A 12,223-nucleotide genomic window follows, 5' to 3' on the forward strand; every position below is an offset into this window, starting at 1 on the left:
TCTTCTTCGTCAAATACACAGTGCAATAACTCAACGTGTTTCCAACATTGTAGTAGCACTGTGCCACGGTCGATTACCCTTCCTAACATGCATCTGAACCAACACTGACAGTCAGCAACAGTGTATCTTCTCCGTCAAACCTAAACCTAAATACCATAGTACAACACGGTTCAGCAACTCAATGTGTTTCCTTCATTACAACACGATGCAACAACTCAACGAAGACAAATGACTCTCCCCTCCGGACCACCAAAATCCTAACCGGTGAAACACAACCTTCCTCTTCGCCATATTCGATTGCAACGATCGAGTGAGATATGTTGTTTATTTGGGTTAGCGCTCAAAGCTTCATGCAATGTGAATCATTCTTATAAATGAAGTTCACTTTAGTTTAGTGTAAATCAATGTTTCGACGGCTCCAAAACTTTCGGCACAGTTCTAACAATTGCAAGTATTAAAAAAAAAACTTCAAAACACCGATCACATTTAAAATCCTACCGAGGATGAAATTTTTCACTGTGATCAATTTAGAGATGTATGTTGTCTTCTACTGTATTTTAGTTATTTTTTTCTCTTGTTATATATAAGTATTATGAATTTGTAGGAAGAATAACATTTTTAATTTTTAGATGTCTTTATTTAACTCTTTAAATTAAAATCCTAATTTTACATTTATCTTATAGATAAATAGATAATTGTTTCTTAAAGGATAAATCTCAAAAGATTTATAGTACAATTTTAATAAGATACACTTTTAATGATATATTGACTTCCTCCTGTTAATATGTTTTTTTAAATATTCACAGTCTTACTAAAATTTTGGTTTACAATATGGTTAATTTATAATTGTATTAATGCAAGGAAGATCAAATTTCTGATGAAGTGCTCACATATATGATGTGATCTATAGATTCACAAATAGATAATCAAAACAAATCTATTACTCCAAATATTAATTTGAATACACATTCAACTTCCTCTAGTGTTATAGTCAATACTAGAGAGACTATTAATTACAGTTTCAATTTGAATGAAGAAGCTCCTAGTTTTGAGGATAACCCAGTACTTACGATTGAGTATAGGATTGGAAGATCTTTTTGAGGATAATGGACTGAACAAGAATATAATAAGAATAGAATGGAAGCGAAAATTCAAATGAATATTTCTAAGAATGAATTCTTAGCAAATGATATACAATATTTATTAGATGAGCCAACAACACTAATGAATATAGTAATTTTGAAGAGCAGTTTCCATTAGTTGAAGATGCATATGAAATGAACACAAGACTCTTTCCATTGTTAATAGAACAAATAGATGATTGTGTTGAGGAATTTTTTTATTGGTTAGGTAATTATGTATTTTTTAAACTTTTATTATGTTAACTCAACTAAATTTTAGTAGTCCTTACATAAACATATATAAGTTCTTATTGTAGGTATACGCAATGCAAAAATATTTTAAGATACACTTGCTAAATATGCTATGAACAAACGTTTCACATACAAAATAAAGTTATGAAAGCTATAAATAATATGGTAGGTGATTTCGATATGGATTATGGTGATGTTCCTAGACTATTTTGTGAGCTAAAATATAGAGACCCAGGTACATACGTTGCATTGAAAAGAAAGAATGATAAATTCCATCGTTATTTCCAGGCTTTTGGTGCATGTGGAAGAGTTTTTCGAACCTATTTTCAAAAATTAATTGGAATTGATGCAACACACCTAAGGGGCAAGTAATCTGGTGTATTATTGATGGTCACGACAAGAGATGGTAATGGAAATCTTCTTCCAGTTGGCTTTGCAATTGCTGAGGTTGAGTGTGGCTTTACATGAGAATGGTTTTTAAATCATTTAAAAATATTTCTTATAGTTGATCTATCAAATATGACAATTATATATGATAGACATCGTGGAATATTATCTACAATTAGTAAAGTTTACCCTATTGCTTACCATGAATTATGTTGTCATCACTTGTCATGTAATATGATTACTGATACTTATGATAAATCTGCATTAGGATTGTTTTGGATTACAGCTAGAGCAAATACAATTCCTCAATTTGATTGAATCATACAGACTATGTTAGAGACACATGTAGATGCTTATAAATGACTTCAAAATATAGAATCTACAAAATGGACAAATGTACATTTCCCTGGTAGAAGGTACTCAATGTTGACAACAAAATTCTGAAAGCATGAATACATTGTTAAAGAAAACTAGAGAACTCCCAATTACAGTACTAATAAAGAAAACAAGGAGGAAGATTGCTCAATGGTTTTATAACCATAAGAAACAAGTGGCTAATTCTGTAAGAGTATTGACATTATTTGCTATAAAAGAGATTGAGGCTAGGAGACAAATAATTAGGTACTATACTATTCATCCACATACCAGAACAGAAATAGAGGTACACACTTTATCATCATCCTATATAGTTGACATGGAGTGTTGTAAATGTGATTGCAGTGAGTTTCAGATTTCAGGGCATCGTTGCTCACATGCTATAGCAGTGTGTTTATAAACGAACATGGACCCGTATAAGTATTTTGAAGATTATTTCTTATTTGAAACTTGGAAAAGTACTTACATGAATCGTATATATCCATGTAGAAGAAAATAATATTGGTCAATAGGTGGACAAGAATGCATTGTTTTACCACCTAGTAGCCTAGTGCAACCTAGAAGAAGGAAGAAGGTGAGGATCCCGTCCAAACACACGAGAATGATTAAAAACAAGTGTAGTAGGTGCAAACAATTGCATCACAATTAAAGATCGTGTAGAATGCCTCTAGCAAGTTGATATATGTAATGGTGTTCTTGTATTGATGTCTTTTGTGATAGTGCTCAACTTTTGTATGTATTTGGTACACAAGCCTATCATTGTGATGAATGAATATATAAGTATATTTTCCTAAATATATTCAAATGTGTGTTTTGCTAAATACATTTAAATATCTCAATGTAATATGTAATGTTGTATATGCTATGTTTCTATATTCATATCTCGTTTATATAGAGATATAAATTATTGTATTTCTATATTTAACGTATTAAGAGTTACAATTTTTTTAAGACGATTCCGGCACAATAAATGATGTCGTAAGCTCAATGTAAATGAAAATTATATGATATATAATCACTGAACTACATCATATTTGAGATCCTTGAGCTTCCCTCTATGTGATGGTGTGTAATTTTTATTTTTCGGATAGTTGAAGTCCATCAGCTGATTTTAGTTAAAATCGGCTGATGGCCCATTACATCGAATCGACATGGGGCCGGATTATATGTGTTTGGGCTAGTCTTATGAATGTGTAAATGTCCTCTAACCTCATTAAGATATAATGTATTAAGAGTTATGAATTTTTTTTTATACCATTTGGGCACAATAAATAATGTCGTAAGCTTAATATAAATAAAAATTATATGATAATCACTAAATCACATCAAATTTGAGATCCTTAAGCTTTCCTCTATGTGATGGTGTTAAAAATTTTATTTTTCGGATAGTCAAAGTCCATCGGTCAAAATCAGTTGTGATCCAAACTACATCAAATCGGCATGGGGTCAGATCATGTGTTTTGGTTAGTCTCCTGAATGTGTAAATGCCCTCTAAGTTCATTATGATACAACGTATTAAGAGTTATGAATTTTTTAACACAATTCGGGCACAATAAATAATGCAGTAAGCTAAATTTAGAACAACACAATACAACAATTTTAAACAATCCAATACAAAAATTGTTGGGACCTTGACGTCCGCTAGAGGGGGGGTGAATAGCGTCTCACCCAAATCGTCACTTCCTACAATGGTTAGTGTGCACAGCGGAAATACAAGATAAACACTAACAATAGAAAGCAAACCTAACACGTTGATTTAACGTGGTTCGGAGATAAAGCTCCTACTCCACGGCTGTCCGTAAGTTGGACGATCCCGATCCGTCGGTGGATGATTCCCCGGAGAACTTCCGGCTAGCTCGCGTAGCTCCTTGTGGGTGGAGAAACCTCGCCACAACCTCGTACAAGCACGCTAGATCACTTGGGCACTTGGAGACTCTAATTAGGGTTAACCACCACTAATTTCGTCAACTACAACCAAGCTTCCAATGCTTGGTTATATAAGCCACGGGTTAGAAAACCCCGCCTACCAGTCGACTGCCAAATCATGCAGTCAACTGCCCTTGCACCAGTCGACTGCACCAGTCGACTGATGAAACCACCAGTCGACTGCTACAGTAACGCTACAGTACTGCTACAGTAACCCTACTTTTGGGATTTTGCCCCGAGTACATTCACTCAGCACTCGTTCTCGCCCGACCAACCTAGACCTAGCCTTCTAGCCTCCTCCATCAGCCTTGCGTCCCTCGGATGCCTTCCCATCCTTCACGTCTTGCCTTCTGGAGCTTCCATCGGCCTTGTCATTGTTGTCGGGTCTTCCTTTGCCAAGAGGTCACGCCTCCGGGACTTCATCCATTGCCAAGTCACACTTGGACTTACGTTGCCAAGACTACATGCTTGGACTTACACCGCCAAGACTCATCCTTGGACTTTCCTCCTTTGCCAAGATCACACTTGGACTTACGTTGCCAAGACTACATGCTTGGACTTATACCGCCAAGACTCACCCTTGGACTTTCCTTGTTGTACCTGTATCCTACACACTCACAATGCATATCAAATACAATAATAAACCTAACTTAAACCTTTGTCCAAACATCAAAACCTAGGATACCCAGATTGCTCCAACAAAAATAACACAACACAACATTTTAGAACAATAACAATGATTAATAACAAGAATCTAGACTAAACAAATTTCATACTAAATAATTAGATGAAGTCTAAATTTACAACAAACATCAAATTTTGATATACAAATTACAAACATACTATACAACACGTCAATTACAAACATATTACAACACGTTAATTACAAACACACTACAACTCGTCAACAACAAGGTTGATAATTCATTTTACTTTGAATTTACAAAACCTACTAATTGATAATGCAACCTCCACTCTAAATTTATGAATATCTTTTTGAGTGAATTTCATATTAATATTGTACAATAGATGTCTTATATATTGCATAACGAAGAAGACATAGTCATTCCTACATTATCACAAAATTAAATTAGTAACAAAATTATAATGACAATGTACAATTGAAATTTACTATTAATGTAATAATTTACTAACAACAATATCGGTTGAGAACAATCTACTTTAGTAGAGACACATTCTTCTAAAGGGTGATATTCTTGTAACCCATTATGCAGTTTCTTCACTTTATCGCTGTAAAATATTTTCATTCTAGAGACATGTGAGCATTGGACAAACAAAAAAATATTTATAAAAATATATAACAAAGTATTATAATGTCAGAATATACATTTCATATCTTAATACTAATTAGCTCTGTAAAATGTTGATCATATTTATAGTTATAGGATGATGAATTATAATGGTAGAACGTTTTTGTCTCAGTGTCCATGACTATTAAATAATAATGTGCACGATCAATATTTATAGGTATAAAAATATATCTAACTTCTCGATCAATCAAATTTGTTTTGATAATATGACATAAAATTGTTTACCATAAATGTTCATATAATGATTGTAAGATTCAATATATAATCATAAATTAGTGTAATAATATCACAAACATAATAAAAATTATAATATGAAGTCAAATATTTACCATGAATCCAATTAAGGAGTATATGGATTTATTATATAATCTATTATATGAGGAAACTTCAGACGAGGAAGCTTCCCTGAAAAGTAATGAGATATAAGCATCAATTACTTTCTCGTCTGTAAATATATTACCTAAGACACATGTGAATAAGTCATTTATAGTCAATGAGTAGTAGTCTTCCTGCCATAGGAAATCAAAAGTAGGTCATCTTGGATTTTAAAGGAATTCTATCAGGTAGATCACATGTTCTCATTTTTTTTTTATTTCTTTGAATTTTTGCATAAGCAAAAGACAAATTAAAGAAAATGCAATTACTTCAAACAAACTTAAATATTTTTGCATAAATGTCAACTTACTTTAATAACATTCAATCTCATACTCTTCATGTCCATCTCCCTTGCTTTTATTTTATCAGCCTCTTCTTCATCGTCGGTTTCATCGCCAACTAATATAGTTTTATCTTCTTCTTTCATTTCAAAATCAACCTCCCTAAACTTTATCTCCAAAGTACTCCTTTCACCATTCTTTATTTTTCTCCTGGTCCTCTTCCTACCTAGGACTAATGCTAGCCAATTAGGTGTATCTTTAAAGGTAGACCTGAGGTTATAGTGACTTCTTTCACATTGTCTCCTGTTCAGATTCATTGAAACAAGGTCAGGATAAGAATCTTTGGCAGGATGGCTAGTTGGATAAGAAAAACCTTCCTTTTCTAAAATGACAACTAATTCTCGATTAACTTTCACTATCAAGGGTAAGCTTTTGGATTAGTTTTTCTTTTTCAATGCAATGAGCACATCCAATTTCTCTCTCTAAGTCTAAATGAAATTGTGAAGCCGATGTCTCACCCCATTATGGTGTAGACTCAAATTTAATAAGTAGGAGTGGTGCCAATTAAATTTGTTTTCTCAGGAGGTGGGAGAATATCAACAATAATCTATAAAACCAATAACGATACATAATTAATTAAAAACCATTAAGTATATAAGATGAATTTAACATGAGTTGAAATACACATAATGATTGCCTAGTTAGGTAAGACTTTTACTAACTTAGCTTTTATTATATTTCTATGAGAATAAGTAGACCTGCACTTATCCTCGATGTTACAATGTTATCTGCCACTTGAATAGGGATATGCTCAAGAAACCAAGCCTGTGTCATAATTCACCAATTAGATACTATTAAAATATTTATAAAATATATTAACTAACAAATAAAAACTTACAGCAAGTTGACCAACAAATCTCTTAATATAAGGCAATGAGAGGAAACTCCTAGGAATCTTCAAGCAAAAGCATTCTCAAATATTGGGAGTTGATGAGCCATATAATTATATATAGCCTCAACTCAATTATAACTTCCTAAGTTGTTGAAATCATTGAAAATAACTACAATTCTTAAATATAGCTTATATGTACTAGAAGCAAATAAAATAGAAAAAATATAAAATATAAAATATACAAAATAGCAAAATATCCGAATCTAAATTGACTCAAAGACAATATATCCTCATTAGATTTTCCAATCTAGATCGATCTAGATCTTTACTTGGAAAAAATATTTTGAATAATGTACTAGAGACAATATTAGAATCCATCTTGACATGTCTACCTCTATTTGGGATTCCAAGCAATAATGTTATATCATTAGTGGTGATGGACACAACCACGTTGGCGAATTTGAATATCTCTTCTTCGTAATCCCAACTCTCAAATATGTTCACCAGTAATCCCCTAAGATATCAAATTTCTGGTATGCTCAGGAATAATGAAAAGGCACTACTTCTTATAACATTTATGTGTTTTTCGTGGAGTATAACTCCTAGATGACCCTTTGTCTTTCCTCGTGTGAAAGTTTCAGAACAAAAATCTATAAAATATTCCAATTTGCTCATCTAATATAACTTATCCTGCAAACTTGATAATTGAATTACACTTCAAGAACTTGATGTATTTCTTTTACTTTTCTGTTGTATAACAAAACAATAATCAAGATTTGTAAAATTCAATAAAATATCATTAGTGAACCAAAGTTAAACTAAATTTAGTCACTAACTCTATACAAAGAATGAAAACATAATTAACAATTATGAAATTAGAATGAATGAAAGCATAAATAACATATAAGTAAAAAAACATTAAATTTGTTGATAATTTAAACTAAGTTAATGAACTAAGAGTTCTATACACACTATAATCTTAAAAATATTAAACTTTTTTAATTTGTTGACAACACTATGCGTTCTATACACATATGACAATTCATCTTTATATTATTAACAAGGTTAAATATAAAAAATATGTTTAATAAATAAAGCTATAATGATACATAAATGAACAATTAAAAAACACTTTTACACTCAAAATTTTTATTTATGGAGATAATGACGTATACTTTGACATTCTCATAAATGTACTAATGTGGCGCGATGAGACAATAAGGAACTAACGTGGTGAAGAAACTGGTGAAGCTCGGGATAATAACGAGTTGACATGGTGAAAAAGGTGATGAAACCGAACTTTGGCCTAGGTCGTGAAGCTTCCGGAAATACAATAACCGGTGAAGATATGATTTCTACTTCACAACTTCCGAAGAACAGAAACAAATGACGACGCTAGTAGAGGTGAAGAAGCCAGATATGAGGAGGATCCGTGATTCAAAACTTTGCCGATGAAAGCTGAACAACAAAACGAGCAGACGACTAAGTTTAGGAGGAGTTCGGGATTGTGTTTTCAAAATAAGCGAAAGAAGGCAACATCGGGAGAGGAAGAGTTAAGGTTTGGAATTGAGTTTTAACAGAAGCAAGATTTCACAAAATTAAAGTGGTTCGTATACATTTTCTTGCTTCAGACAAGCACTTGAGGTGAATGGCGACGTGAACGAGCAGGCGACATGGACGAGCAAGCGACGTGGACAAAAGGTAAAATCTGTATCCCATATGTTATTTGATCATTTTAGAAATTATGTACGTGAAATATGTATTTTACAAAGTTAATTATGCGGTTCAGTAAACACCCATAGATATAATTATCATTTTATAAAACTTTTTCTTTAAATTTTATAAGTTCTTACCATCAACATTTAATGCCCTCCTTCATTAGGTGTATATCAAATTAGAAAAAAAACTACAATTATGAGGTATTTGATATGATAAAAGCTTCTATTTGTTGTCTTGTTTTTGTTTATCTAGTCATTTTAGATACTGATATTTTCATTAAAAAAATCATTTTGTCTCATTCTGTCTCTTACTATTTTAATTGCTAAATAAAAAGTAGGAAGATAGTGCTGAAGGGATTAAGACAGACCAACCCCCTATTTTATTAGTGATATTGATGAACAAGTTCTAACCACTCCCACCTGAACAATTATATTTGGTACCTCTTCTAGCTGTACTAGCCCATGTGTATCAAAATACATTTATTCTTCTAAAATTAATTGTGACATAACATATCTTTTCCTCATTAAATTGATAAATCCAATTATGTCTGCCCTTAAGCATAGCAATCAATCAATAATCAATGTTCTTTCCTATATTTCTTGAAAAAAGATGCCAATTCCCTAACAGAAAGCAAAAGTTTTTTTTTACTATCTGAATCTAACCCAATCCAACAACCCAATCAAAAGAAGCCAACTGTGCCCCACTTAAACTCGATAAATGAACCAGAGCAGAGAAGAGCAGAGCAATCTATTCAAGTTTTTGCTACTGCTATATGAGATTTAGCTCCTCCATGGAGGTGACTGCTCCATCTTCTCATGGAGGCTCCCTTTTCAACGTGAAAGCTCAAATGAAGAAGAAGAAGAAGAAAAAGGAGCAGCTGCAGAAGAAGAATGTACATTACAAAACAGGAATTACAGTATTTGATCATTTAGTAGTTGTTTTCCTTTACTTTGTTTATAACTGATTGGTTAGGCCATGGAGATTACAGCAAGGCTGGAGGAAATAATTAACTATGTGCAGTCATTGCAGAATCAAGTTGGGGTAATCAAAACTATACTCTTTGAGATTAAATATCATAACAAAATATTGTTGAACTTTCCCTATAATTTTTTTTTTTAATGTCTCTGTGCAGTTTCTCTCCATGAGACTCGCTGCTGCTACAAGAAGTTATGAAGGGCGCTTAGAAGACCTAATGGAAGCCATAACAACTTCTGTAATTCAACTTTAAAGCATGAATGTTGACGTTGCATGCAATTTGTGTAGTACGTATCTTAGCAAATTGTGCGTGCATCTATAAAAGAATCCATCTCCTTGTTTCTAGTTCATGTGAGCCTCAGAAAGGACTTGCAGTGTTCTAGTTCTGCAAAGCTTTCTTTAGTTGAATCCTATTGTCCTGCTCAGCCTGGATTAGGGTGATAAATGAGTCAAAAGTTTATGAACATATTTGATGTTTGATATCATAAAAATTTGTTTATGTTTGTTCAATACACATAAAGTCAATTAAATAATAAATTTGAATGATTCATTAAATTAAATGAACAAGTTTGAATACGTATATATTCAGCTCGTTAATGTTCATCAATAAACCTTTATCTATATGATAAATAAATAAATAAACTTTTAAAATAAATAAATAAACTTGTATTATCAAGGTCAATAACCAATCAAATAAATTTAAAAATATAAGAGTTTCAAACAAGCTTGAATTAAGACCTAAAAAAAATCAAGTCAAGCTTAAACAATCATTTCAATAGCTTGATTCATTTTAAACTTTGTTCGGCTTACTTACTTTATCAAATAAAACTTGAACACTATAAAATTTGGCTCGCTCGGACTTGTTTACCGCCCTAGCCTGGATTTCTCCTTCATCAGCAAATCTTTTGGGCACCAGAATTAGACTCACTAACAAACATGATGAGACTGACATATCGATTTGAAAAAGATGATTAAGTATGAATTAGTGATCCAAGATGGCATGGAGTGACTGAGATGCACTAGTCCATGGTGTTTGCCACTGTAGAAACGTAGCTTTCATGCATGGCAAAATGCTGTGGCAAGGACAACGTCTTGACTACAGACTTGTCCCAATGCATTAATCGCGGATGCAAAACTGTGAGAACAGGAAATGAAAGGGATTGACATGATTAGGTTTTTGAGTAAGAACGGAAGGTTCAGATGCATCAGAAGATGTTTAGTGATTTCCCTGATGAAGACAAAAGTTGCATGCAGATGGTAGGGGACAAGCAGGATTGCTACAGCTCGGCATTTCATTTCAGTAGGCCAATTGATTTTCTTTACATCAACACATGTGGTGGAATGAAGTTTTATCAACTGGAAACTAGCGCCAACTGTTTTTGTTTCCACCAATCGAAGTTTTTGAATGATCCGGATTGTACCAGTTCAACGTACTGTTTAACCATTGAACCAATTGGTCGGGTCACTTGCGCTGAATTCAACCCGTTGGTGGTTGGTGTGTGTAGCCTTATAGCAAATTGGCCTGCTCATGTGACAGATGAGCTAGGGTGGTTCCTACATGGTAACTTGTGTGCCTCAACACAACTTATACCACTGTATCTATACAAAATGCGCCGATAAAATGTCACATTGCACATCAAACCACATACAGCAACGTCATGCTAACATGCAACTCCCTAGCACCCTTGGTATGTATCTCTCTGCAATGTGCTGGCACATGTCCATGTTCACTAATCAATTGGACAGCAACTTGGTGCCAAAGTGAGTTAAAGACTACAATTGGACAGAAGGGTAGGCACAAAGAAACAGAATGCCGGGCTTTTCTATTTTGTTCTTCAAACCTAAACCCTCTATCTTAAAGAACAGAGGGTAGAAGTTCACGGTAAACAGAGAAAACTCAAGTCCTGACATTCTGGTCTACGAAACTGTTCATGCAGTTTAAACTGCACAAACTTGTAAGTCTCTTACAATTCAACAATTTTGTAGTAAAATTGATTACACTAATATAGTAATAATTGCATCAATAAATGACGAGCATGTAATAAATAGTAATAGAGTAAGGTTAGGAATTTGTGTATCTCCGGTCGAAGCGTCGGGCGTGCCGACTGTCTTTAGAGAATTGATCGCCACCCACGGTGCAGAAGCTCTCTGGCAAAATCCTCCCAAGATCCGACAACCGCTCGCACCGTTCGTAGGTGCACTCCAAGACGAACGTTGCACTCGGACTCAACCTCAGATCGCAGAATCAAGCCTCAGAACTTGGAAAGAAGAAGAAGAAGAAGAAAGCAGAGGAATGCTTTGCTTTTTTGGAGTGAATTGAGAAGGAGCAGAGGAAGTGTATTTATACACTTCGAAGCAGTGTATGCACCAAAGCGTACGTCGCTTTCGCGGGTGTGTCGCTTTCTCGCGGATAGAATCGCGATGCTTCGAAGTGGGCCGGGCCGCCCGTAAGCGCGAGGCCCACGAGTTGGGGATTTGCACCCCCCCCCTGCGCGCGATAATCGCGTGCGTCGCGCCCGGTTTATGGATTTCCGGCTCGAACCCCCTGAAACCACCTGATTTGGGTTTGGCCCGCGCATGCGTGTAGGT

The 12,223-nt window shown here is 34.0% G+C and overlaps 1 protein-coding gene across 1 annotated transcript; it reads left to right on the forward strand.

Moving 5' to 3' along the window:
• The first annotated feature begins 9,376 nt into the window (after positions 1-9,376).
• LOC122040243 (transcription factor BEE 2-like) lies at positions 9,377-10,159 on the forward strand. Its single transcript, XM_042599579.1, has 3 exons — positions 9,377-9,551; positions 9,632-9,700; positions 9,792-10,159. Exons 1-3 carry the CDS (start codon positions 9,432-9,434, stop codon positions 9,885-9,887), a joined length of 285 nt encoding a protein of 94 aa, XP_042455513.1. The 5' UTR covers positions 9,377-9,431; the 3' UTR covers positions 9,888-10,159.
• Positions 10,160-12,223: the final 2,064 nt, after the last annotated feature.

Source organism: Zingiber officinale, chromosome 2A, assembly GCF_018446385.1.
Source record: "Zingiber officinale cultivar Zhangliang chromosome 2A, Zo_v1.1, whole genome shotgun sequence".
Taxonomy (NCBI): domain Eukaryota; kingdom Viridiplantae; phylum Streptophyta; class Magnoliopsida; order Zingiberales; family Zingiberaceae; genus Zingiber; species Zingiber officinale.